Source organism: Mustela nivalis (genome assembly GCF_964662115.1).
Source record: "Mustela nivalis genome assembly, chromosome: 17".
NCBI lineage: Eukaryota > Metazoa > Chordata > Mammalia > Carnivora > Mustelidae > Mustela > Mustela nivalis.
Window position 1 is genome coordinate 2824125 of NC_139036.1, and position 26131 is coordinate 2850255.

Here is a 26131-nt window from a genome sequence, read left to right on the forward strand (position 1 = left end):
TCCAGCCCTGAACCCCGTTTCCACCAGGCCTGCTCCCCAGAGTTCCTCCTTTTCCTTACCGTTTCTCCTCTTTCCTGTCCTGTGGCACGGCCCTTACCTTGGGTGGGGCCTCAGAATCTGGCCGGACCCAGGCTGGGGGGCTCGGGCTGGGGCCAGGCCCTTCGGAGGTGGGATCTGAGTTCTGGCGGATGACGGCTCCTCGGGCACTGGGCGTGGCACTGGGCGTGGCACTGGGCGTGGGGATGGCAGGGTCGGGCTCATGGGCGGCTGGGAAGGCAGCCAGGTTTCGGGTGGGTTGGTCCTGCAGGGACTGGGATCGGGGTACAGGCGCTGCATATGGCTTCAGTGGGACCCGGTGCGCCACCAGGCTCTGCAGGGAAAGACCAGGGAGGGTGGGCTGCCTGCTCTGTGGCGCATCCCCACCCGGGAGCGGGGCCTGGGCTGGGAGGAAGCTGTGAGGAGAGCCTCTGGCTTCCAAGTGTCCACTGGAGGAGAGGGGCTGTGGAAGCCCAAGAACAGGGGACAGGGCCAGACTCATGCAGAGGCAGGCAGGTGGCTGTCTTTGCCCCTGTACCCCGAGATCTGTGACCCCTGGCTGAGAGTGTGCATGTGTGCGCACACGTGTTTGTGTGCGTGCACACATGTGCTTGTATGTGCACGCGTGCCTGTTTGTACATGCACATGTGTGTGTGTGCATGTGTGGGTGCCACAGCTGTGCAGAGGGAGGCACCCGTATGTGCGCATGAACACAGACTGGGGCAAGGCTCACCTTGTGCGGTCCCTCCTGGGGCTCCACCGGCCTCTGCATAGGAGGGGTTTGGGAAAGGGGGCCTGGGGGCCCAGGGGCGGCCTGGGGGAGGGGGGTCTCGGGCCCCGTGCTGCCTGGCTTGGTCTTGGCCAAGGGGGAGTTCTGCTGCTTGTTCATCCTCGTTCTCTCCTCCACCTGTGGCGCGAAAGGAGGCCCTGGGGATGCCGGCTTCGCTTCCCAGTCCTTGGAGCACAGGCACTCTGCCCCCGTCCCACACCCAGTGCCGAGAGCTCCCTGTTCCCCAAGCCTGCCAGGGCGCCGTGGCCCCTACCTCCCGGGCCCAAGCCGGCTTGTCGGCAGCAGCGACGCCGCGGCCGTAGTGATAGAGCGGCTTCCTGTCCGCGGGCAGGCCCTGCTGCTGCTGCTGCTGGAGGGACTTGAGGTAGGCGTGCTCCTGCTGCAGCTGCCGCTGGAGCCGCTCCGACTGCCGCTGCTCCTCCAGCTGCTTCCGCTTGTACTCCTGGGCCCGAGGGGAGGGAGAGCGGCTCAGCAGCGCGGCCAGGGCCGAGGCAGGCAGGCCCTCTCTCCGGCCAACCGAGATGAGGGGTCTTCCCCCGGCGCCGGGCCGGACCCCCTGCCCTGCTGTGTCCCCATCCCACTCCAGCACAGAGGCTCCGCAGCCGCTGCTTCCCAGAGGAAGCCGGGGACCCCGTTACCAGCAGCAGGGCCTGTTCCTGGAGCAGCTGTTGCTGGAGGATCTCGAGCTGTCGCTGCTCCTCCTCTAGCCTGTGACGGATATACTCCTGGGGGGGCGGGGGGGAGCATAGGGCAAGGGGGAGAGGCGGGGGGCGGCGGCGTACGAGGACGGGATCGGTGGGGTGAGGATGAGGAGAGCGGGCAGCGTCCGGAGAGAGACAGATGGGGGGGGCATGAGCCCCAGGAGGGTGGGCGATGAGGAGGAAGCCGGGGTGGAGGGCCCGTGAGGGGCGGAGGGCAGGCGCAGGGGTGAGGTGTCGAGGATGAGGCAGAGATGGGGAATGAAGGCGCAGAGACAGGAGGAGGGCAGGAGCCAGGGTGGGGGTTGAAGGGTGGGAGAAAACAGAGAGAGAGTGAAGCTGGAAAAGACAGGAATCTAGGGGATGGGAAAGACGGGGCAGGGCATCGTGGTGCAGGGGAGGCAGGCGGCAGGAGCAGAGGGGAGGCGGGCAGGGAAGGGGTGAGTCTGGTGTGCGCTGGGGGCGCTGTACCTGCTCGCGCTCCGCCTGCCGCCGCTCCTCCTCCCGCCGCAGGGCCTGCATGTCCTCCAGCCGCTGCTGCTCCTTCTCCTGCAGCTTCCGCTGCTCCCGCTCCCGCCGCTGTTGCTATGGGCGGGAAGAGGTGCTCTTCAGGCCTGCGCTGGACACCCAGCCTGTTTCTGGCGCCTGCCAGGAAGGGGAACCCTGCCCGACAGTGCAGGGAGGCCTTCTACCTGGGGCTTGGGCTGCGGCGCTGGGCGACTGACGCCCCTAGGGGCCACCGTGGATGACGCTTTCCCTGTCCACTCGTGCACAAAGCCAGCCACGCAATGGCAGCCAAGTGCCCAGGAGCTAGACGCCCAGACCCTGGCCCCTCGCCCGGCTGCCAGCGGCACGGAGTGGGCCGCAGGGACAGCCTCTGGCCACAAGAGGGCGGCAGGTGCCCACGCAGAAGCACCAGGTCCAGGCCCGGCAGCCGGGGTGGACCCTGTGTCCACACTAGAGAGGAGGCCTCCCGAGAGGTCCCTCCAGCCCCGGAGCTCCCTGTGCCCTGCCTGGCCCCAGCCTGTGCGTCCGCTGCCGGGAACGTGCGCCCCCTACCCCGAGGCCGGCTCCTGTCAGTCCTTAGCTAAGGGGCGGTTTTGGGGGGGCAGCCGACGGGTATCGCCTGCGACTTAGACGGTTTTCTTAAGTCTGGCTCTCCGCGAACTTGGAGGTCACATCACCATTTCGACAGAAATGCCGACGCTGAGGCCGCGTTCACACCGTCTTCCTCAGCTCGTCCCTCCGCAGAATAAAGGCATCTGAGCATGAGTGCTTACGGATGCCTGCTTTCTAAACTGATCTAAAATACGCCGCCACTTAAATGCGCCTCTCTAGGGGGCGCCTCGGTGGCTCAGTGGGTTAAAGCCTCTGCCTTTGGCTCAGGTCATGATCTCAGGGTCCTGGGATCCAGCCCTGCATCGAGCCCTGCATCGAGCCCTGCATCGGGCTCTCTGCTCGGCGGGAAGCATGCTTCCCCCCATTCTCTGCATACTTGTGATCTCTCTCTCTGCTAAATAAATAAATAAATAAAATCTTTTTAAAAAATCTTAAAAAAAAATTTTTTTTAAATGCGCCCTTCTACTAACTCAGAGGTCTTTCTGCCACCCACCGCAATAAGTGTTTTCTAGCAAATCTAAGCCAAACAACCGAAAACAAAGGAGGATCTCGGGAAGGGATTTCCAGATCAGAACTGAAAGCTGCTGCGCCAGAAGCCCAGGGCACTGGAGGGCGCGCAGGGACAAAGGGGACTGGCCTGTCCATGCAGAAGGCGCCCCCTGTGAGGCCAGGGCCTCCCCCACCGGCTGGCCGGCAGGGCACCCCCACCCACCCACCCGCACCTCCTCCACGCGCCGCCGCTCCTCCTTCTGCTCCTCGATGCGGCGCTGGCGCTGGTGCAGCAGGTGCTGGATGTGTGCCTCAGGGTCGCGCTGCTGCTGGAGCTGCTGCTGCTGCAACTGCTGCTTCACGGCCTCTGAGTTGCTCTTGTTCTCCTGCTGCAACCGCAGGAACTCCCGGCGCAGCGTGGACTCCCCAGGCACATTCATGATGGAGCTGGGGGGTGGGGGGGTCAGGGCATGCACGGGGTGGGGGGTTGGGGAGACTTCACCGCCGCCCCCACCCCCACAATCCTTGCCCCCCTCTCTCAGTCCCCCCACTCCTCCAACATCCAGGCCAGGTTCTCTGTCCCCGACCCCAGACCGGGGCCCCCCCACACCCACAAGTACGGCTGCCCCCCCCTCAGCCGGGGCTGGGGCCCACCTCGGCTCGCCTTCCTCTCCGTGGCTGTCGTCCTCCTCCTCGCTGCCGCTGTACTCATACTCGGTTTCCTCTGCAGGGGGAGGCCACTGCTGTTCCTTGGCCTGGCGCCCCAGACCCCACCCCGGGCTAAGGAACCTTCCACGGGGTGAGCAGCACAGGCCGCGAGGGGGTGCACAGGGCTCCTGGGCGTGGCAGGACTGGGCTCCAGGGGGAGTTGGGGTGGGGCGGCTTAGGAGGGCCTCTCCACCGGCCGGCCTACCCTTCTCGCCTCGCTTCTTCCGGGAGCGGTCTATGTGGTCCTTGAGCTGGATGCGGACCTGGCGCTCGGTGGGCTGGTCGCGGATGAAGGGGAACTTGAGCAGCTGCTCTGTAGGCGGGCGGCTCAGGTACGTCTTGATAAGACATGTGTCAATGAAGTCGGTGAACTTCTTAGACCTGGAAGGTAAGGGGGCTCACGCTGGGAGGGGCCCCCGGAAGCGGGGGGCAGGTCACAGGCCAGAGAGAGAGATCCTCCATCCAAAAGCCATCTCGGTTTCCCTCGGGTCTTCTCCACATCCCAAGCCTGGTCCGGCCCCCAGCCCTCTGTGGTGCAGACCCTCACCGGGCATAGGGGTGAAGGCAGGGGGGCCTGGTCCAGGGACCTACCATTTCTTGGACTTGAGTCTGGGGGGTGGGTTCCGTGGGATGAGGAAGAGGGCTCGCATGGGGTGCATGTCGCACAGAGCTGGCACATGGGGGGGGGGACACACCATGAGTCCCTCTCGCAGCCCTGCGCAGATCCCCAAGCAGTCCCTCCCACCACGACCTCCGTGACCCCCCCACAGCCCCTCTAGGGCTCCCTCCACTCCTGGGTCCACACTTACGGGGGGCCCCCTCTGCCATCTCGATGGCTGTGATTCCTAGAGACCAAATGTCACTCTGCAGAGGGAAGGAGGGATAGGAGCATGTTCCTGATGGCCCTCTGTGCCCACCATCCCGGCCTTGTCAGGGCCACTTCCTGGGCTCCAGCTGACCCCACCCCTCACCACAGGCACAGCACCGCACCTTCACCGTGACACCCGGGCTGTCTGAGCCTCTGCCCCCATCTTCAGTCTGCCCGCCACCCCATCCCCGTCCCACCATTGGCTGCCTCTGTGCAGCCCGCCCCCTGCTCCATACCCGGTAATCGTAGGTGGCATCGGGGTTCTCGTCACAGGCGATGACCTCTGGGGCCATCCAGTAGGGGGTCCCGATGAAAGTGTTCCGCCTGCCCACGGTGCGGTCCAGCTGGGCACTCACCCCGAAATCCACTGGGAAGACACAGGGCGGGGGTCGTCCTGGGGGTCTTGGCGCTGGCAGGTGCATGCCCCAGAGGCAGCGGAAGCCCTTGCCCACCCAGACATTCCTGGACACCTCCGCTACCCCGTCCACATCCTGAGGAGCCTGACCTAATGTTCTTGCATCTGGGGGGACAACCATTGTGAAAGGGCCAAGGGCCAGGCAGGAGGGGCCAAAGCATCCCATCTCCCGTGAGGGACCTGCACAGCACCTGGGATGCAGATGTCCGGGTGGGGGCAGGGGACACTTCTGCACCGATTCCTAGCAGGGGGAAGGGCCTGACAGGGGAGGAGACAGGACAGGCCCAGAGCAAGACCTGAAGCCTCCTTCTGTCCTGGAGGTCAGAGCGCCCCACCCGCCGCCCGCCGGGAATGAACTGCCGTACCTAGCTTGACCTCGGCATTCTCTGTCAGCAGCACGTTCTGCCCCTTGATGTCCCGATGGATCACCTTGTGAGCGTGGAGATGGGCCAGACCCTGGGGCGGGAGGGAGGGAGCTCAGAGGCGTCAGAGGGTACGGCCATCCGGAGGAGAGGGGCACAGAGGGCTGGGCTGAAGGGGCAGCCCCCGCATGACCCGGGAGCATCCTCAGAGGAGGGGCCCCTGGAGAAGGCCCAGCAGTTGCAAGGTGGCAGGGACAGTGCCAGGAGGCTGTGCCCCCTGCCGCTGGAGGGTTCTGCAGGGTGGGCTGGGTGTCCCTGCCCCGACCGCCAGGGCCCCGGGCACTCACCCGCAGGATCTCCCGGCAGATGTAGGCGATGCAGTCTTCCTTCAGGGCATTCCCCTTCGTGTTCTTTACCAGGTCCGTCACGGAGCCTGCGCCGCAGAACTCCATCACCAGCTGCGGCACCAGGCCGGGGAAGAGCATCCATCAGGCAGGGCCTCCATGCCCCCATCCCCGACCCCTGCAGGAGGGCCAGAGGCCTCGGGGCCACAAGTGGGGTGAGCCGGGGAGATGAGAAGGCCATGCAGGTGGGGCTGAGGGAGGCGGTCCAGGCCCCAAGCAGGAGCCCAAGGAACCCCGAAAGAAAGAAGTTGACAGAAAGAAGTGACCGTGTGCGTTTTCCTCGGGGACTGCCCTAGGCTTTCGTCTGGATCCTGCGGGGACCCGCAGCCCAAAACCACAGGGGCAGCCCCGGAGCGCGGGCTGGCAAACTTTGGCCTGCCAGCCAAGCCTGGTTTTCACATTTCTAAACAGTTGGAAAAAATCAAACTAAGAATCCTATAAAATTGGGAGTTGGAATGTCCTAAGTCAAGGCTAATGGGACCCAGTCACACTCCCGTCCCCATTCACATGCGCACTGCCCGTGGCTGTTTTGGGGCCCAGAGGCCACTGTGAGCAGCTATCACAGACTGTAGGGTCCACAGAGCCCCAGACACCGGCTGCCTGGCCTTCACGGCCAGCCCAGAGGCATGGCAGGGAATAAGAACGGTTCTCCAGGCCTGCTGGAGAAGTAGCAGCAGGCAGGGCAGGCCAGCAAGCTGCAGGAGGGGTCCTGGGGACACCCCTGCACGGGCCAAGGAGGCCAGGCCGCCTGCACCCTGGGGATCTGGAGGCTGGTCGCCGTGTTCCTCCACACAGCCCATGCAGAAAAAGGCCGCTGGGGACGTGTACACGTGCAAATGCAGTAATCTGTGGTCCCGCTTCTGGACCCCTCCCCCACACAGGCCCAGGATGGGGGGGGGTGCAGTACGTCCAGCAGGGGGCACCCCGGGTAGGGCCTACGGGGACCATGACGCACGCCCCTGTGCAGAGTGCACAGGAGGTGCTTCGGAAGCACATGTCTGTGGCTGGCGGTGGGGGGGACCCCTGCTGAGCCCTGAGCCCGCAGCCACGGTCTCTGGCGCGCGCTCCCTGGGTGCTGGGCTGCGGAGCAGGAAGGGCAAGGCCAGGGAATGGCGGGCCTGGCCGGGAGGGCAGTGACTCTCGGGAGAGAATCTGGGGGAGGCCCAAAGGAGCCACAGCAAGCTCTGGATGAAGGAATCATCCAGAAGGGCTTGTGCTCTCCAGGAGGGTCCGACCTCGGCCTCCACGCAGTTTTTGGGGCTGTGGATCCCCATGGAGCTGGGCAAGGAAGCAGGACAGACGGACTCACCTCCTGCCCCAGCCCCCGTTCAGGGAGGATGCAGGCGAACCCCAGGACCCTGGAGAGGCTGGCAAGAGGCTGCAGTGTGTGTATAGAGAGGCAGGGGGGCAGGGAGGCCATGTGCATGGGAAGAGGGCTGGGGGCCTGCGCTGGTGTGCGGCTGGGCCCGGAGGCAGGGAGGACTGCAGAGGGCCGGCTCACCCAGAGCTGGTCGTCGTTCCCGGGCGGGCTCTTCTTGATGAAGGCCCCGTAGTAGGTGGCAATGTTGCGGTGGTGCGAGTACTTCTTCAGCATGTTGATCTCCTGTTTGATCTCCTCCTCCTCGTCCTGGGAGGACAGGATGGCTGAACCCAAGCCCACCCCCTTGCCCACCTCGGTGTCCCTGCCTGTCCCCCGCCCCCGTCGCTCCCTACCTCCGTGACGTCCATGACCTTGATGGCAGCCAGCTGCCCAGTCTTGACATGCCGACCCTGTGGGGCAGAGAGCAGAACGCGGAGGCTCTGAGTCTATGTCTGGGGACACGTGATTCTGGGACAGGCTGTGCCTTCTGGCTGTTTTTGGTCTTAGAAAGTGTCCCCGTGGTGATGAGACACTCCATCTATGGGTGCGTCACAGAGGCAGGCAGAAGCCCCTCAGAACAACTACGGGGCCCAGACTCCAAGTGCGAAGTTGGATTGAGACGTCGGGTCCGCTCTGCCCCCTAAACAGCTCAGGGAGGCGAGTGGGAGTCACCTCTGTCCCAGGCCACCCAGTTTGAAGAGCAGGGGGTGAGACAGGTCCTCCCCCGCCTTGGGGGGGTGGTTGGGGGAGGGGTTCCGCCTCTCTAGCAGCTTCTATGCCAGTCCCACAGCCTCGTGCTTTCAGGAAGCCTTTCCCAGAATCGCCCCCTTCCAAGGCTTTTTATTATTACTGGCAGGAAAGAATAAAGACAAAGCTGGGATTTGAGGGAACTCGTGGAAACCCAGAAAGCGGATCAGCCTGCTGATGCCCCACCGCTAGTGCTAATGGGAAGGAACTTCTAGAATATGTCCCTGCCATTCTCTCTCCTCTCCCCTCATCCCTCTGACATTCCTCCAGGAGCCATCCCAGCCTGGGACAGGGGAGTCCAGGCTTCCTGGGAAAGAGCAGGGAGCTGGGGGAGGGATGGTCAGCCCCTCCCATCATTCTTGTCTTCAGCAGTCATTCAAGACCCCAAGCCCAGAGCAGCAGCAGAACACAGCTACTATTTCCATAGCAACGACCAGGCTGGCAATGGGAGACTGGAGGAGGGGGTGCACCTTTCCCCCAAAGCTCACAAGGTGGTACCGATGACCCAGGAAATGCCCCTGCGATGCAGAGACTGGTGGAAAGGCCTAGCGTCACATCAGGAGAGGCAGAAGGCGGGCATATGCCCTAGAGGCTCCAGCTCTGTGGACAGCATCCGCCTGGGACATCTGATGTGCCACCTCCTCCTCCCAGTGCGACCTGTGGTCGGGCTGGGTGGGCCAAGCTGAAGACAGGCAACGGTCTTGGAACTGCTGCTTTGTGTGGGGGACAGGGACGGCCCCTGAAGCAGAAAGCCAGAGCTCAAGAAAACCACTTCCCCTCTGTGACAGGTCCTGGGGCTCCACCAATGCCAAGGCTGGGCCTCAGTGAGGGAAGAAGCCAGAACTGCCTTGTGGCCTGAACTCTGCTCGGAGTTCCCAGGTGAGCCCCGCTGGACACACACGCACAGCCACACACACACACGTGCGCGCACACACACACACACACACACACACACTTGCCACTGCCCTCCTGGGCCCCTGCCCACACCCTGCCCAGCTCCAGACCTCCTCCTGCTGAACCCAGGACTCATGGAGACTCCATGCACAGCCCAGCAAAACACCCCACATACTGGGCTTCTCTCTCCCACCACATTCACGCTCCTTACCTCTCCCAGCCTCCGTCCCCTCCCACAGCCCCAGAACTAGGGCCTGCTCCCCCTGCGCCGAGGGCCCCATTAGAGGCTCACCTTGTACACCTGTCCGTATGTTCCATTGCCGACCACCTCTACCAGCTCAAAGATTCCAGCAGGGTCCTGTGGGGAGGGAGACAGAACAAGGTGTGGGGACTTCAGAACAGAGCGGGAGAGACGTATCCGGTCAGGGGAGTGAGCAAAGGGACAGGATGAAGGGGCTTCAGGGAACCCAGGCCCAGTGGTGTTTTTGGTGGGTTCAGGGTCCGTGTTCTACAGGGAAGTTCAGAAGAAGGGGAGAGATGACAGCAGTGGGAACCCCACTAGCCTTCAGACATGCCTGTGATCACACAGACAGCAACAAACTCTGGAGGCTGCGGCCGCCTCTGCCAGACGGGGGTGCCCGAGCGTGCACCTCCAGATCTGGGGTCCCCTGCACACACCTGCGACCATGGCGAAGGGCTTGGGACGGAGCCCGGCACAGAGTGTGTGTGCGCAGTACAAGATAATCATCGTTACGATTTTTTTTAAAAGATTTTATTTATTTGACAGACAGCGAGAGAGGGAACACAAGCAGGGGGAGTGGGAGAGGGAGAAGCAGACTCCACACTGAACAGGGAACCCAATACGGGGCTCGATCCCAGGACCCCAGGACCATGACCAGAGCCGAAGGCAGATGCTCAACTGACTGAGGCCACCAGGTGCCCACTGTTGTGATTTTGTAAAAGCAGGGAGGAGGCAAGCCAGCCAGAGGCCACAAACCCAGCAGCCTCCTCTCTTGTCCTTTTTCCGCTTCTTCCCAGTCCTCCTGATACCCAGCATGGGATAGCAGGTGACAGAAAGGGCCACGAGGAGGGCCCGGGGGCTGGAGTACTTCCAGGCCCCGCTCTCTGGAGCCAGGCGGTGCCAGGAGGAGAGGCTGGAAGGGCTCAGACAAAGCCACCAAAGAGGCTCCCGGCTTGCTGGTCTCAGAGCACGCGGCCAGCCCAGCTGTAGGGACGCCCTCTGCACCCTCTGGCGGGGCCTTCTTTTGGAGACAGGCCAGGAGGTCAGCCTGCCCCTTGGCCCCCTGCAGGTCCAGCAGGGGGGTGACACCCCCGAGAACACTCTCAGGGCAGTGCCCGGACCTCTGGGGTTGATCATTTTAAAAGCCCAGAACCTGAAACTGCTTTCCCCCTGATTCTGAAACCAGGATAGGATTTCTGGAAAACAAAAGAACGCCTGACAGCCCCTCCTCGGCGAGCAGCAGAATCTAACTTGGCAGGGCCGGATAGGAGAGACAGTGGCCCGAGGCTTCCACAGGCATCCGCACCGGACACCGCCTGTGCCCGCTTTCCCAGAGAGGGGACCCGAGGACCCACACGCGCAGTCCCCTCCCCGTCCGTCCCCTCAGAGCGCACAACATTGTGCACCAAAGCCATGTCTTTCCTTTGCATGGAAACTCCTGGAAGAAAGCACCCTCCTTGCTCAGTGGCGTGTCCAGCACCCTGCCCGGGCCCGGCTCGCGGCAGCCAGAGAACACCTGCTCCAGGAGACGGTGCGGAGGGGCTGCCTGGCCCAGAATTCTGCGGTTGCCTGTGCAAGCATTTGGCTCCAGCTGAGGTCACCCCACACAAAAACAGGCCGACAACAGAACCACCCTGAGCAGGTCTGACGGAACAGTAGGCCCCAAGAAAGGGAGAAAGTGTCACTGCGGGGACAGCTGATGGGAGTGGCCGGGAGCCCGGACCCAGTTCTCCTGTCTGCCTGCAGGCCCCTAGCACCCCGTGGAAGGGCTCGGCCTCTCAAGGGCCTCGAGCTTTGTGGAGAGCCATATGACAACTGCTGGAAGTCATGTAGATGGATGTGTTGTGCGGTATGGTGATTGGTTGTTTTTCTATCCACTGTTTCCTATAACTTGGGGTTATGATCGGTGTTCAGGGTTCCCGGATCAAGATTGACAATAAAGAAGTTTGCCACTCAACCTCGTCTGCGGGTCGTTCTTGCGGGTCGAGAGCGACAGAGCTTGGCTTGTTGGGCTGTGCTTTCCTACGTCCACTTTACTCTTTCCAAGGTGGACGGAGGCGGACCTGGGACTCGCGGTCATGAATTCCGGGGCGCTCCTCACCTAACACAGAAGGAGGACGGGCCTGGGTATCCTAACCACGCACGGCTGGTGCCTCAAGTCAGCACAGACCGGTTCAAGTCTGATCTCAGACCTGAACCCACCTCCTCCTCAGAAGTGTGGGAGGCGCTGGGGAAGACAACAGTCCTTGTGGTCAGACGTAATCTCTGGGTTCAGTTTTGCGGCTCCAAGTTGGTTTCCTGACCTGCTAATCAGGATGGCCGCACTTCCTGGGAAGAGCTTTCCAGACAATGGACCCGAGACCAGGCCTTTGACGGGTGTCGCGATGCCCGGCCTCCCTCCGTACAGAATGTGGGGGCGGGGCCCTCTCTACCAACAGCAGGACCGATTCCACCCCTGTCGTCCGTCCCTTTTTCCCTCCAGACATCCATGCTGGTCTTCCTCTCAATCCTGGGGCGTCCCCACTCTCGGCTCGTGCCTTACCATGTCTCGGTCCAGGGCCCAAGGTCACCCTCCTGACCTTCCCCTCGTGCCCAGAGCCGACACCTCCGTCGGGTATCCAGCTGTCCCATCGTTAACCAACCGATAAATATTTTCTGAGTGAGTGTCTACACCCACCCTGGGCCAGCCTAGGCCCTAAGCACGGGGAAATTCGTAGGGTAACTTTCTCTTCTTTTACTTATATCAAACATTTACTGAGCACGAGCTCAGGGACAACTCCTCAGTCAGGCACGAAAGAGCTCAGCGATACGTGAGAAACACGGGAGGAAGGTCCAAGACGGACCTTTCAATTTACAGGCCGAGGACCCCTACGTGCTCTAGGATTTTATGCCGAAAGAGGGAGCGGAGGCCCTCGGGGCATCGAGAAGCTGCCAGGCAGAGTGGGAGCCCCTGGAAAGCGGCCTTCTAGGAGGTCCTGGGCATCAGTTGTGTCCCGCGCGAACATTTAAGTGTTTGGGGCTTTGTCCTGCTCACACAGAGGCTGGGCTGGACGGAAGGTCCATTGTGTGGCTTCGGGGACAGGCTGAAGCAGGCCAGGTGCACCGGGCAGGCTCCTGCAGGCTGGGTGCGTGGTTGGTGGGCGCCAGGAAAGTGAGAGCCAGCAGTGTTGGGCTGGGGACGGCAGCTTGGTTTGGATGTTGCGTTTGCGATGTTTGGGCACGTCAGGCAATTAGAAACGAGGGTCTGGAGACAGACTGAAAATGGACACGGGAGACAGACATCCAGAGAAGGAAGAACCCAAAAGCCGGCCTCTGGGGAACAGCCCTGGCCCCCATGGCGGACAGCAGAATGGGTGGTGCTGAGGAGAGCACCAGTGGCCACAGACTTAGACTTGCAGTCCCTCTTGGGGGGGGCTGCAGCCGGGGGTGGGGCTGGAGGAAGTGGTGCCCTCTGGGGAAGTCGGGCTGAGCGGAAGGGGACTCTGATGACGGGGCAGCAGGGTCACAGGCTTTCCAAAACAGGAAGGTCTCCCCTGTCCGTGGGAGGGAAGATGACAAAAAAAACAGGAGACCAGGATGCCTGGGTGGCTCAGTGGGTTAAGCGCCTCTGCCTTCAGCTCAGTCATGATCTCGGGGTCCCAAGATCGGGCCCCACATCAGGCTCTCTGCTCAGTGGAAGCCTGCTTCTCTTTCTCTCTCTCTGCCTGCCTCTCTGCCTGCTTGTGATCTCTGTCTGTCAAATAAATAAATAAAATCTTAAAAAAAAAAAAAAAAGGACAGGAGACGGAGGAAGCCTGCCAAATTGACTTCTTAGCCTGTACGTGCGCTGCGTCCCCCGAGGGGTTCCAGGAGCGATTCGGGCACGTTGGTTCTTCCCCTACATGCATGCAAGGGTCCAGAAGACCCCATTCAAATGCCCGCATTTATGCTCGACTCCATCAGCGTGCTCAGCGGCTCCGTCTGCTGGGAGTCTGCACGCACCCCTGCAGGCAGTGCCCTGTGCCTGGGAGCGCCAGGCAGCCCAGCTTGCCCTCAGCACACAGGCCCAGCTCTGGGAGAATGTGCTAGAAACACCCTCCAGCTCTTACTCTGGCTGCTCAAAATCTCAGCCGCCAGGTTCCTCTCTGGCCAAATGCTGGGAGGTGGGAAGGGACGGGGACAAGGCTGTGGATGAGAACCCAAGGGACTGAGAAGAGACACTGGCTAGTCGGTGGAGGCCCGCATTAAGATGAGGGAGCCTCAGGAGCAGCCGGCGGCCTTGACTTCACCGACCACATGGGTGGGAAAATCATCTGCTGTGTGGGAGGCGGGCCCAAGTGAGATGGGAAAGCTGGGGAGGAGATGCCTTCAGGATCCACCAGGATCCCTGGGGAAGATACTGCTGGGATCCGGCTCCCGGGCCTCTCATGCAGCATGTGGATCTGGGGCAAGGGACCGAATCTATGGGACAGATCGCCCCCGCTAATTCTACTGTGGGTCGGTGGACCTGCTCTGTGGAACTCTGCACTTCAAGGGGAACTGACAGGTGGGTGGGGTGCAGGCCTCCCCGCAGCAGGACCTGTGTGACAAACTGCCATCCTGTAGCAGCCCCTCCATACGCGGGGACTCGCTCACGCCCATTTTTCTGTGCGTTCATGTGCTGAGCCAGCCCGACAGTGATCTCTTCCCTCTGCCAAGCCAACTCCTGCCCGTGTCAGGAAGTCTTCCCTGCTACCCCAGGCCATCCCGAGCTGTCCCACCCGTGAGTGTCAACCTCAGTTTCACGTATTAACGGCACAGCAATGGAGTTTCTCAAGAACAGGACCACGTGGAGACGTGCTGTTCTGGGAATGACCTGAGAGCAGACTAGGCTGTCGACCCTCGCCACTTCCAGTCAATGTCATGCTGGGGGTTCCACCCAGTGTGATCAAGAAATAAAAGGCTTCCAGTCTGGGAAAGAAGAAGGGAAACTATCTCCGTGTGCCCATGACATAATCACGCGTACAGAAGATCCTAAGAAATCGACTAAAAATCTTTGAGAACAAATCAATGAGTTTGGCAAGGTTGCAGAACGTGAGATTAATGAACAAAACCAACCCTTTTTCTATGTTCTACAATGACTAACCCAAAAATGAAATTAAGAAAACAATTCCAGGGGTGCCTGGGTGGCTCAGTGGGTTAAGCCTCTGCCTTCAGCTCGGGTCATGGTCTCAGGGTCCTGGGATCGAGTCCCGCATCAGGCTCTGCTCCGCAGGGAGCCTGCTTCCTTCCTTCTCTCTGCCTGCCTCTCTGCCGACCTGTGACCTCTGTCTGTCAAATAAATAAATAAAATCTCTAAAAAAAAAAAAAAAAAAAGAAAGAAAAGAAAACAATTCCATGTACAGTAGCATCCAAAAGAATACATTTAAGCCCAGAAGTGTCAGATGTGGCCACTCAAAATATGAACATTGTTGAGCAAGTTAAAGACCACATACACGAACAGGTTTCCCATGTTCATGCACCGGAAGACTCAATACTGTTAGGAGTCCACAGGTTTGGTGCACTTCTATGAAAAGAAGGCATTCTTTTCAGGCATTTTTGCTTTATCCTAAACATCGTACAGAAATGCAAAGGATCCAGAGGAGACAAACGATCTTGCCAAAGAAGAACAGAGTTGGAGAACTCCCACTTTCTGATTTCAAACTCCCTCAGAGCTACAGGATCCAGACAGTGGTGTGGCGGAATGACAGGCGTCTGGATCAGAGGATCCAAACGCCATCTCTTTGGTTTGAGGTCAGCTGATATTCGACAAGGGTACCAAGGCAGTCAAGTCTTTTCAACAAACGGTGCCGGGACAGCAGAGTGTCCACGCGCAGGACAATGGAGTCGGACCCCTACCTTGTGCCACACAAAACTTTAACTCAAAGTGGATCCCAGACCTAAAAGTAAGGGCTAAAATCACACAAATCTTTTTTTTTCCCTGCTCTCTAAAACCACGGAAATCTTAAAAGAAAACACAGGAGTAAATCTTCATTACCTTGGATCAGGCAATGGTTTCTTACAAAGGGCACCCAAAGCGTATACCACAAAAGGAAACAAACCCACATAAGTCCCTGGATCCTGGGATGGAGCCCTGCATCGGGCTCCCTGCTCTGCTGAGAACCTGCTTCTCTCTCTCCCTCTGCCTGCTGCTCTGCCAACCTGTGCGCTCTCTGTCACATAAATTAAATCTTAGGAAAAAGACCAAAATAACAATAAAAAGACGAATAACCCAATTAAAAAATGGGCAAAATTTCTGAACAGACATCTCTCTGAGGATCTACAGTGGACCATAAGCACACGAAAAGGTGGACATTATTACTCACGAGGGAAATTCGAACCCAAACCACACGAGCCCCTATGTCACGGCCACTAAGACAGAGACTGTCCTGAGGACGGACAGTGACAAGCACTGGGAGGAGGCGGGGAAACTAGAGCCCTTGTGCACCAACTGGGGTGATGTAAAATGGCACAGCCACTTTGGGAAACACTGTGGCGGCTACTCAAAATGTGGGACCAAGAGTTATCACAGGACGCAGCAGGGAGCTGCCCAGGAGAACTGAAAACCTATGTATGCACCAAAATCCGGACAAAGTGGGGCTCACAGCAGCATCAACCCTGGCGGCCCAAGGGCAGGGACAACCCCAATGCCTGCCAACTGGCGGACGAGCCCCATGTTGGGTGTAGAGATGACTTAATAAAAAAACCCAAAAAAATCAAAAAAAGAAAAATGATTCTGAGAATAGTGCTCAGAGCACTCAATAAAGAATTCTGATTAGTGACAGGCTCCATGCTAAGAAAACGGCCCGACGAAAATGGAAGGGAGCCCCCTAAGTGCTTTTGGTCTATTAACACATAAGGTCCTGAGCCAAACACAGAAAATGGTAAAATACAGCCACCTGGGGCACCTGAGTAACTCCGGTCATGATCCTGGAGTCCTGGGATGGAATCCTGGGTCAGCTCCCTACTCAGAGGGAAGTCTGCTTCCTCCTCTAACCCTCTTCCTCCTCTAACCCTCTCCCTCCTCGAGCTTTCTCTCTCTCTCTCAAATAAATAAATAAAATCTTTTTTTTTTAAAGATTTTATTTATTTATTTGACAGAGAGAAATCACAAGTGGTCGGAGAGGCAGGCAGAGAGAGAGAGAGGGAAGCAGGCTCCCCGCTGAGCAGAGAGCCTGATGCGGGACTCGATCCCAGGACCCTGAGATCATGACCTGAGCCGAAGGCAGCGGCTTAACCCACTGAGCCACCCAGGCGCCCCATAAATAAATAAAATCTTAAAAAAAGATACAACCACTTACAGGATTAAGAGTTAGGGAACTCGGTTTCCATTTTTGGCTCTGCTGCTAACAGGCTGTGTATCTGTGGGGAAGTCACCGAACCACCCTCAGTTCCCTTTCAACAAGAAGAGAAAACTTTCTGGCTCCCTGTCTGTGGCTATAGCGCGCCCGGGCACACCGCACGAAGATGCCCCTTCCGGGCCGTGTCCTCACGTCCTCGCCGGGCGCCAGAAGACAGCAGTGAGCAACAAGGCCTCTCTGTTCCGTAACACACCCAGGATGCGGTCCCGGCGGCTGCTCATGTTCCCGGGGAGACCTCCAGCCCCCAGTAGGCTATCAGTTAGGTTTTCGGGGAGTCAAGAATGACACGCGGGTTTCTGTGCAGGGCAGGGGCGCCCCAATGCCGCAGCAGTCAAGGGTCAAGTGCACTTGTGCTGCACGGGGAACATGTAGGGCGACTCCCGAGAGCTTCCGGACCGGAGCACTTACGGACACTACAACTTTGGGAAGCCTCCCGTGGACAGGAGATGTGGACAAAGATGCGGAGAGCATCCCATAGACGCTGGAATCCCTTACTGATGGGCACGGCTGGGAGACAGGAACCACACCCTCTCGGGGAGGCCTGTCACCGGCAGAGCTGGGTTCCAGGCGGACTGTGCCCTCTGCTGCATGGCGTTCCCTACAGCTCATCACCCTGCGTGCCCGCCCATGAAGCAGCAGCTGTGGGGCTAAGGCCGTGTGTCCCACAGCCAGGCAATGCCGCGGCACACACCCAGGACGTGGCTCACATGGGACAGCGGCCCCTCGGCCTGTCTCCTCCCAGCACCAGCCACATCTCTCAGTGCACAGGAGCTACTCAGGGTCCCCTCAAGTCCCCCTTTAAAGACTTCACGGAGTCAGTGACCCCAGCTACGGCCCCAGGACCCTTCCAGCATCAGGCACAGGTTGGGGCCCAACAAATGTCAGTGAGTGACAGTGAGGCCCGGCACTGGGGTCCTTCCCTTGGTCACTGGCTCTGCTGGCCAGTGGCTCTGGCCTTGGCTCTACGTCCCCTGCTCTGTGGGCCCTTCAGTAGCTCCCAGGCCTCCCACAGCTCCTATCTGCAGGAAGAACAAGGGGGAAATGGTGAGTCGGACTGAAAACCAGCAGGACACCCAGTCCGGGGCCGGGTGCCCAGCACCAGTGACACCTTGCTTTCCCCTCCCTGAAGCCCGGGGCCGTTGAACAGTCTGAGCGAGACAGGCTGAGATGAGGTTCAGTATGAAGGCTGGGACCACCTCCCAAGAGAAAACGCACCGCCAGTCAGTGCACGGTCAGGCCCAGACTGCGATGCAGTTGGGGGGCGGGGGATGCTAACTGAAACCCGGGCTCTCGGGAGCAGAGGGCCAAGGCCATGGGGCAAGGCACGTACAGACTAGCATGCAGGGACCTATAAAGGGACAAGAGGACAGGAGGGCTCCAGGTTCCCTGCAGTCTGGGAGGAAAGCGGTGGGTGACAGAATGGGCAAAGGCGGACCAGCACCTTAGGACAGGCGTGACATTTCCGGGAAGTGGCCCCAAGCTGGCAGGGCTGAACCCTGGCGTCCGGTCCTGTTCCACAGACAACGGGCCTGCTCTGGTGGCCAGAGCCCGTGGGGGCGCTGCCTGCAGACGGAGCCCCCGGTGGGTAAAGGGCTTTGTGAAGTTCGTCACCAATGCAAACTGTTATTGGTATCAGCTGTAGCTTTTCTACGGTCACATGGAGCCTCCTTAAACCCTGGCTCTACCTTCTAGGAGTTTCTAAGTCAGACACCAGCACAGAGAGGACAGGATGAACGCACTGATGAGTCACGTGTGCCACAGTGGGACAGAGAGGTATGATGGGAAATGGACCCCCCAACTTTTCTGCTGACCCATGGGTCCTTTTTAAAGATTTTATTTTTTAGGGGCGCTTGAGTGGCTCAAAGGGTCAAGCCTCTGCCTTCGGCTCAGGTCATGATCTCAGGGTCCTGGGATCGAACCCCGTATCAGGTTCTCTGCTCAGCAGGGAGCCTGGTTCCCCCTCTCTCTCTACCTGTCTCTCTGCCTACTCGTGATCTCTGTCAGATAAATAAATAAAATCTTAAAAAAAAAAAAAAGATTTTATTTTTTAAAAGTAAGCTCTATGCTCAGCACCGGGTTCCAAGTCACAACCCCAGATCAAGAGACACGTGCTCTTCAGAGGAGCCGGCCAGGAGCCCCTCCCCTTCCCATGGTCTTAGGGTTACAGAATTTCAGAGCAGGAAGGGTCCGTCCACTCAGAATTCCCAAGAGATTCTAGGAGGCTCTGGAGTGGCAGGAAGGGGACTCTGTAAGGCCTGGGGAGAGGGGTGGAGGAGGGCGGGTCTGTCCTGCGCTCCAGGGCCCTGTGGCACTTATGCACTGGGATGAGCCCTAACAGGTCCCGCCATTGTACACAGGGCCCAGAGGTGCCACTGTGCCCTGGACAGGAGGCGGGGCTGCAGGGGTGAGGGCAGGGCTTCACAGAAGAACCTGTGGCAGACAGATAGACAACAGACAACAGGAAGGGGCTCTAGGGAAAGAGTGGGGAGCTGTGGTCCACAGAGGGACCCAACAAGAGCAGCACTGTAGGGCCCAGAGCCACGCAGCTCTCGGGCCTAGGGTAGCCTAGGAGAGTCTGGGGGAGTCTGGGGGAGCCTGGGGGAGACTGGGGGAGCCTGGGGGAGTAGGCTGCCACAGCTCTGATTCTGAGAGTGGGCAGGCGGGCGCAGTGGCCCTCTGTGCACCTCCCAGAGGGAGACAATAGGCCTGGCTGCCTGAGCTTGTCCTGTGACCCCAAAAGGCCCACACAGAGAGGAAGAGGGGCAAAGGCCACATGGTACTGAGGTCCAGGCTGGAGAGGGGCCCTCACCCTCCTTGGGGCAAGACAGCGGCCTCAGAGCCACCCCACAAGCCCAGCAGCCCAGGAGCCTTCGTGCACATACAGTGCCTGCCCAGCACAGGCAGCTTGGGACCTGCCCTTGGTCCCATCACCAACCACAGGACTTCTGGGAAGCCAGGGCCAGGCAGGGATGAGGCTAAGGGGCGAGGCTGACAGCCTCCCCCACAAGTTCAGGTCTTACAGGGACACGGGGACACTGCAAGGGGCAGAACCTCGGGGTGGCTGTCTAGCCATCCTCCAATGAGCGGGGAGCAGCTCTAGGCCGAGTGTGCCTGCCAGCCCAGGAGAGAGCTCCGCAGCTGGGTGTGCATTTGTGGGAAAGTGTGCGAGTGCACAAGGCAGAGAGGAGTGGATGCGGCAGGAGAGGCAGGAGTCTCACCCGATCACCTCCTCCTCCCTGCCCCGCAGAGACCACTGTAGCCTCCCCTGCAGGAGGCAGCTCCCTCAAGAGAGCCGGTCTGGCCCACTTGTGTGGTGCCCCCATGCCCATGACGACCTGGGGGAGCGGGGAGTGTGTCATGGCCCCTTCCTCCCCGAGGAGGCAGGCTCCAAGCCACAGCATGTGAGGACAGGCTCCGGGTGAGGAAGGAAGCCCATCCAGGAGCGGGGCACCCAGCCCCCATCAGCTGCCCCACCCAGGAGTAAATAAAACCTCCAGAAAGTCTCTCCCGGGTTCTCTGTTCTCTGCTCCCCTATGGCCCAGCCCTTCCTCCCATGCAGGGGCGGCATTGGCCCTCCGCTTCCTGGGATTCCAGTTCAGTTCAGGGGTTTGGTTCGGGTTCAGGTAAGGGCTCTCAGGGGGAACGTGGTAACTGGAGGGCAGCTAGGGAGGGAGAAGCAGGCTCTGGGAGCCGAGGGGACAGAAGGAACCCAGAAAGGTTTGTGTGCTGGGGAGACGCAGAGTTTTTGAGCCTCTCCTCCAGAAGGGGACACACACACACACACACACACACAGACATGCACACACACGTGACCTGGACTCGCACGCACACAGAGGCAGAAACAGGTCCAGACATGACACATGCATGAACACTAATGCCACTCTAACAGGAAGGGAGTCAGAGCAGCGGGCGGGCGGGGGGGGGGTGGTGGTGGTGGTGGTGAGGGGAGTGGCCCCCTGCACACCGGCATGCCCAGCTTCCCCAGGGACAGACAGCAGTCTCAGACAGGAGCCCAGGCAGGTGGAGCAGCCCGGCCCTCCATCCAGACCAGAGGGGAGGGAACTAGGCAGAGCCTTGTGGGGAACTGGGATGTGCAGGGGGAGTCAGCAGTGGGAAGGAGGGAAGGAGGAGAGGGGCCAGAACACCAGCAGTGGGACGGGTTCTAAAATGGCCACAGGCAAGGCAGGGGACAGATGGTCCCTTGCTGCTGCTGAGCTGGAGAAGTGGGGAAAGGGAAAAGAAAAAATAAATATCACCACAGTCAGGAATTTAAAAATAAATCCCAACCCCTAGAAGATAAACAGCGTGTGTCCGAGGTCCCACCCGCCTCCACGGTGCTCTGGGCAAAGAGGGGGGCAGGCTGCAGAGGACAGCCCGGGCCACGCCCCTGCCCGAGGCCAGCCCCCAAGTCTGCCCTGGCCTGGCCTCAGCCTCCTCACAGCTCAGGTGCTGTGCTCCTCAAGGGTCCCAAGTCGTGGAGCGGTCTGATCTCGGCAGAGCCACAGAACCACCCGCGGCCAACCTCTTTTGTCACCGCACGCTTGGGAAGTGCTGTAGCCAACGTCCGATCGCCCAGCCCTCCGCATCCCGGTGTGTTTGCACCTCGGACTGGCAAGGGCCAGGCAGGACCTGCCAACCCATTTCACAGATGAGGATCAAGGCTCCCAGCATAGAAACCGCTGCTGCAGCACAGCAGGGACTCTCGAGCCGCAGGCAGGTCCAAGGGGGCTTCCCTCGACCCAAGGCGGCGCTGCCCCCACCCCCAGCCCCACCCACTCCCACCCTGCGCTGCCGCCCCGCCCACTCCCTGGCCACGCAGAGCTCCCTCCCCTCGGAGCCCCGCCCACTCCCAGAGATCTCACTTGCCATCTGCAGACCAAACGCTATCCTCAGGCTCAGATCCCACCGCCTCCCAGCCTGCCTCCACGCTGACCTCCCAGGCGTGGCTCATCTGGAGTCTGCCAACCCCACCTTAGGGTCACCTGTTTCTTGTGGGGGCGGAGGCCCAGGGCCCTGCACACCCCTGCACTTCCCTGGGCTCTTCTAACTTGCCAGGCCCAGGAGGCAGGAGGACCAGTGGCTCCCGCAGCACAAGCATTTGCAGGCACAAGCACATTGTTGCGACCAAGTCTTTCACTGCCTCCCTGCTAGGCTGCTCTTAGGGGTCAGGAACACCCCAAAACCTGTCTGTTGAACGCATACAGAAATTAAAGAGCTGCTGTTCTTCCTTCCTCCCTAGCGCCATCGATGGTTTCTAATGCTAGTTTTGGGTTTATCTCCATTTCTCCCAAATAATCCATGACAGTCACTTAAAAGCAATGCACTATGGCAGCTGCTAGAGTGAACCCCTTTTTGGCCTATATGCCTGGTGAATCTGGGCCTCTAACCCCATAACCTATATATGCCTGGTGAATCTGGGCCTCTAGAAAGTGGACTTTGTTAAAGAAGCAAACTCCTACATAGTTGACAAAACCCAAACAAGAACATGATTCTTTTTTAAGTGGGCTCCAACATGGGGCTTGAACTCACGACCCTGAGATTAAGACCTGCATGTTCACTCCACCAACCAAGTCAGCCAGGCACCCCCAAACCAGACCAGTAATAAGGATCCAGACACTGTGGGAAGCCAACAGGCAAGAAGAGATCCAGGGAAAACGTCCTGGAGGAGAAAGGAGAAAGAAGGCGGCAGAGGCTGGGCTGGGTGAGAGGGGCAGAAAGTCCCACCCCAGAGGCAGCTCCCAGGAGGCTGGGAGGCACAGGAGGGCAGGGACACCGCAGCCCAGCTTGGCTAGCGCGCCGTGTCCCTGAGACCCAGAAGGCCTGGCACCGGTTCTGAGGCCTCCATGTGATGGGGCAAACCAGCAGGTCATTTCCTCTCTGAGAGCCCCTTTTCCTCGTCTACTCAATCCCATCACAAGAAGTCTTAGATGGGAAAACGTTTTGAAATCCACCATGTGCTACAAATTCACACAGAGTCGTTAAGAAGAGACTGCCTCCCAGAGAGCAAGGGAAAACTGTCAAAAGGTGACTTATGGGGCACCTGGGTGGCTCAGTGGGTTAAGCCGCTGCCTTCGGCTCAGGTCATGATCTCAGGGTCCTAGGATCAAGTCCCGCATCAGGCTCTCTGCTCAGCATGGAGCCTGCTTCTTCCTCTCTCTCTCTCTGCCTGCCTCTCTACCTACTTGTGATGTCTGTCAAATAAATAAATAAAATCTTAAAAAAAAAATACTTATTTAAAAGGTGACTTATGAACACTGTTGGTGTCCCGGGGATTTAGGGTGAAGACTGGCAACACAGGAGAGGAGAAACCAGTCAAAAGCAGAACCAAGTACAGGACAGGTGAAAGATGGGGTGTGTGTGTGTGTGCAGATTGATTGCCCTGGAGGTAGGATTGAGAGGGGCTGGGAGGAGAGAAGAATGTTGTCCAGGTGGAAGGTGGAAGGGGAGGAGGGGGAGGAGGAGAGGTGAAGGAGGAAGAAGGGGAAGAGAAGGAGGAGGAGAGGAGGGGGAGAGGAGGGGAGGAGGGGGAGGAGGGAAGGGGGAGGAAGAAAGAGGGGGAGGGAGGGGGAGGGTGGAGGGGAAGAGGAGGGATGGAGGAGGGAGAAGAGGAGGACAGAGGGGAGGAGACTGAAGAGGAGGAAGATGAGGGAGAGGGAAGGAGGAGGAGGGAGGAGGGGAAGGCAGAAGCAGCAGCAGCAGGGTCGGAGGGGGCGGGAGGGGACCGCCAGCCAGTTCAGCCTGCAGACAGGGAGCTCACGGAGGAGGACAGCAGTAATCAGGGGCTGGGTAATAATAAGGCTTCTCACTGACGGGTTTCCACTGTAGCACAAACAAATCATTATACCTCATTGCCAACCTCCTCCTTGGGGAGTCAGGTGTCCGCAGATCTGGGGAAGGGACAAGGAAACCTGTGGCCTATCTCTCCCCTCACTGCTTCTGACTCTGGGCATGGGGGTGGTGTCTGGCTGGCTCAGAGGCAGAGCCACTCCTGAATCTTGGGCTCGTGAGTTCGAGCCCCATACGGAGCAGAAAGACTACTTTTAAAAGATAATAATAAATAATAATGGTAATAAAGTATATTATGTTACACATAATAATAAATATTTACTACTACTACTAAGTAATTCCAGATGGGTGGCCATCTAGGTGTGGTGAGGACACCCTCGGGAGAGAACCCCCAAAAGTGACAGGGGCATAGAAGGCGCATGCAGGAAGGGCAGGGAAGGCAGAGGACACAGACCTGAGTCAGGCAGCACAACCGGGGGAGGGCGAGGCCAGCAGGAAGGGGGAAGGGCTGTCTGAATCACAGACTGAGGAAGGCAAAACCAGGCTATTCTTCAAAGGGTGGGGACCAGATTTGCTGGGCCCCACCAAGGGGCAACTCAGAGTCAGTGACAGCCTCGGAGAGGGAGAGGACACAGGAGAGCTTCCTGACCAGTAGGATGGAGCCAACAGGCTCCCCCAACCCTTCCCTTGCTCTCCTGGGGAAACCTCCCTGGTGGCCCAGTGAACCGGCTCACATTCTGTCAGCCAACAGCAACGGAGCACCTGCGGGAGACATGACCATGACCATGGTGATGAACGGAGCAGAGCAGCGCCCTCCTGGGCAGAGATTATAGGAAGCAGCATTTCCGGAAGGGCTTAGGCAGGGTCCCCGCAGCATAGGGGACCAGGAGAGGCCCGCTGGGGCTACAGAAGGTTCCCGGCTCTGGGGCAGGAAAGCCTTCCATCTCTTGCCTGGGGGAGCCCGGCCGTCCCAGCCCCCGGCCTGGCATCCAGAACCGAGCCTTTGGCTAAGCACTCTGCAGCTCTCTGTAGCTGAGTCCCAGGTACCACTTCCTCACAAAGCCATGCGTCCCCCTCAGTGCGGCCAGGGTGAGGCCCAGGCTTTGCCCCTGGGCCCAGTACTTCCTCTGGGTGGGCCCGAGCGAGCTCCCAGCAGAGGGCGAGTTCCCAGCAGAGGACACAGCACAGGCCTCCTGACTCAGGGGCAGGACCGACAGGAGTGTCTGGTTCAGACATGAGATTTCGCAGCTGGTGTCTCTTCCAGGGACACGGGAAACCCTTCAGGGGACAGTGGAAGGCTCTAGGGCAGTGAAAAGGAAGCCAGCCATGCTCCCACCTTGGGGGCTCGGTGACTTGCCCACCCATGGCCTAGGCTGGCTACTCTTTCCCGAACAGCACACCAAGGAGGACAGGCTTGCCCACAGACCCCAGGAGACACCCTGGGGTGCAATCAGGCAACTCCCACCTCCAGCAAGTGGTCACCCACACGTCGTCACCACACCTGTATAACCATCACAGCAACCCCGTGACGTGGGCCTGGCCATCTCGTTTGACAAAAATGAGGCACAGGGGTAGTAACAGGTCTGGCCAGCGGTCGCCCAGTAAGCGCTGGGAACTCGGATGTGAATCCGACTCTGTCTCCATGGCCTGTGCTCTTAGGGGTGAACAACAGGGAAGGCCCATGAGTCCGGGCCCCTCCCCGTCCCCCCAGATCAGTCCTCACCTGGTCTGGCTGCTCAGGCCCTGGGCCCTGGGCCCTAGTGGACTCAGGAAGCAGCACCCGGAGCGCACATGGAGGTCTGTGCTTCAGACAGGCCTGGAGACCTTCTTCTGAGCCTTTCCTTTAGTTCGTGTCCTTCCCAGATGCCCAGCCACAAGCTCACAGCCCAGCTTCACCCCCCCCCCGAGGTCCATACAGAGGTGCGGCCGTTCCCCAGACAAGCTGGGACGTCACCCTGGGCGGTCCCATCCTGGCCAGCCCCTGCCTAGGCCCATTTCCCTCAACTTCCTCCAGCCCAGCGTCCCCTGCACACGCGCCCCCCCCCCATAAGTGTGCCTTTCCTCACGCGCAGGACACTGCAAGTCACGCATCTTACTGCTCATGTGTTTGCGGTGCTGAGAACAGACAGCGCACCACCTAGCAGGCCCTCCGAGACTTCCGGGAAGGAAGAGGGGAGGGAAGGGGAAAGCGGGCGCATGGCAACGGCCCCCAAGGCAGGGCTGGTGCAGGCGAAGGGTAAAGAAGCCCGATGAACAATCACTGCTCTCATCCCTCATTCTGCTAGCAAGGAAGCCGGGTCCCAGAGAGATGACACTCATCCGGGAACCGAGCGATGGGCTGGGAGCTGGAACCGCAGGCCTCCCGAGGCAGCTGTCTGGGGTCGTCACCTTGACCCCATCTGAGGTCACGAGGCAGCCAAGGCAGCAGATCTGCAGAGAATGCCCCTCGGACCCCGGGTGGACCTCACGGGAGCCCTGGGCTGCAGGGGGCTGAGGGGTGCGGCAGGGGGTTAGCGTGTGAGCACAGGGAGTCCGATGACCTGCAGGCCCCTTTACAAAGGGAAGATGGCCCGCGTGAGCTCTGCCTTCCCCACTGGCCCTTATCCTACTTGTCCGAGTGTGGCGGTGACAACCTGACCCAGGCGGTATATGCTGCCGGACCATGAGGTGACACGCAAGCCAGGCAGTGCTTCTGGGGAGCTAAGCGAAACACAGCTTCATTCTAACATTGAGCCCTGGGGTCGAGGAAAGCAGGACATCCAAGAAAAAGCAGCAATCCCCATTCAAACCCTGCTCAAGGTACAGGCACTGCAGGCTCTAGATGGTCGTCCGCGGGGCAGGGGGAGGAGGGCCTGG

The 26131-nt window shown here is 59.7% G+C and overlaps 1 protein-coding gene across 17 annotated transcripts in view; it reads right to left on the minus strand.

Annotated features, from left to right (window-relative positions):
* Positions 1-26131, minus strand: part of MINK1 (misshapen like kinase 1) — a 43371-nt gene that overhangs the window by 5542 nt on the left and 11698 nt on the right. For 5 of the 17 annotated variants that reach the window (XM_082707861.1, XM_082707875.1, XM_082707874.1 and 2 more), the window contains 16 exons: positions 9183-9248; positions 7603-7659; positions 7391-7516; positions 5833-5943; positions 5489-5579; positions 4945-5075; positions 4650-4704; positions 4432-4510; positions 4046-4221; positions 3787-3856; positions 3366-3579; positions 1996-2109; positions 1465-1551; positions 1080-1268; positions 770-943; positions 98-370 (listed from right to left, as the gene is read on the minus strand). In XM_082707861.1, the coding sequence (XP_082563987.1) occupies positions 98-370; positions 770-943; positions 1080-1268; positions 1465-1551; positions 1996-2109; positions 3366-3579; positions 3787-3856; positions 4046-4221; positions 4432-4510; positions 4650-4704; positions 4945-5075; positions 5489-5579; positions 5833-5943; positions 7391-7516; positions 7603-7617 (1905 nt within the window). In that variant the 5' untranslated portion in view covers positions 7618-7659; positions 9183-9248. The remainder of the gene's footprint in view (positions 1-97; positions 371-769; positions 944-1079; positions 1269-1464; positions 1552-1995; positions 2110-3365; positions 3580-3786; positions 3857-4045; positions 4222-4431; positions 4511-4649; positions 4705-4944; positions 5076-5488; positions 5580-5832; positions 5944-7390; positions 7517-7602; positions 7660-9182; positions 9249-26131) is intronic. The other 12 variants (XM_082707868.1, XM_082707867.1, XM_082707865.1 and 9 more) reach the window with 3 other exon arrangements.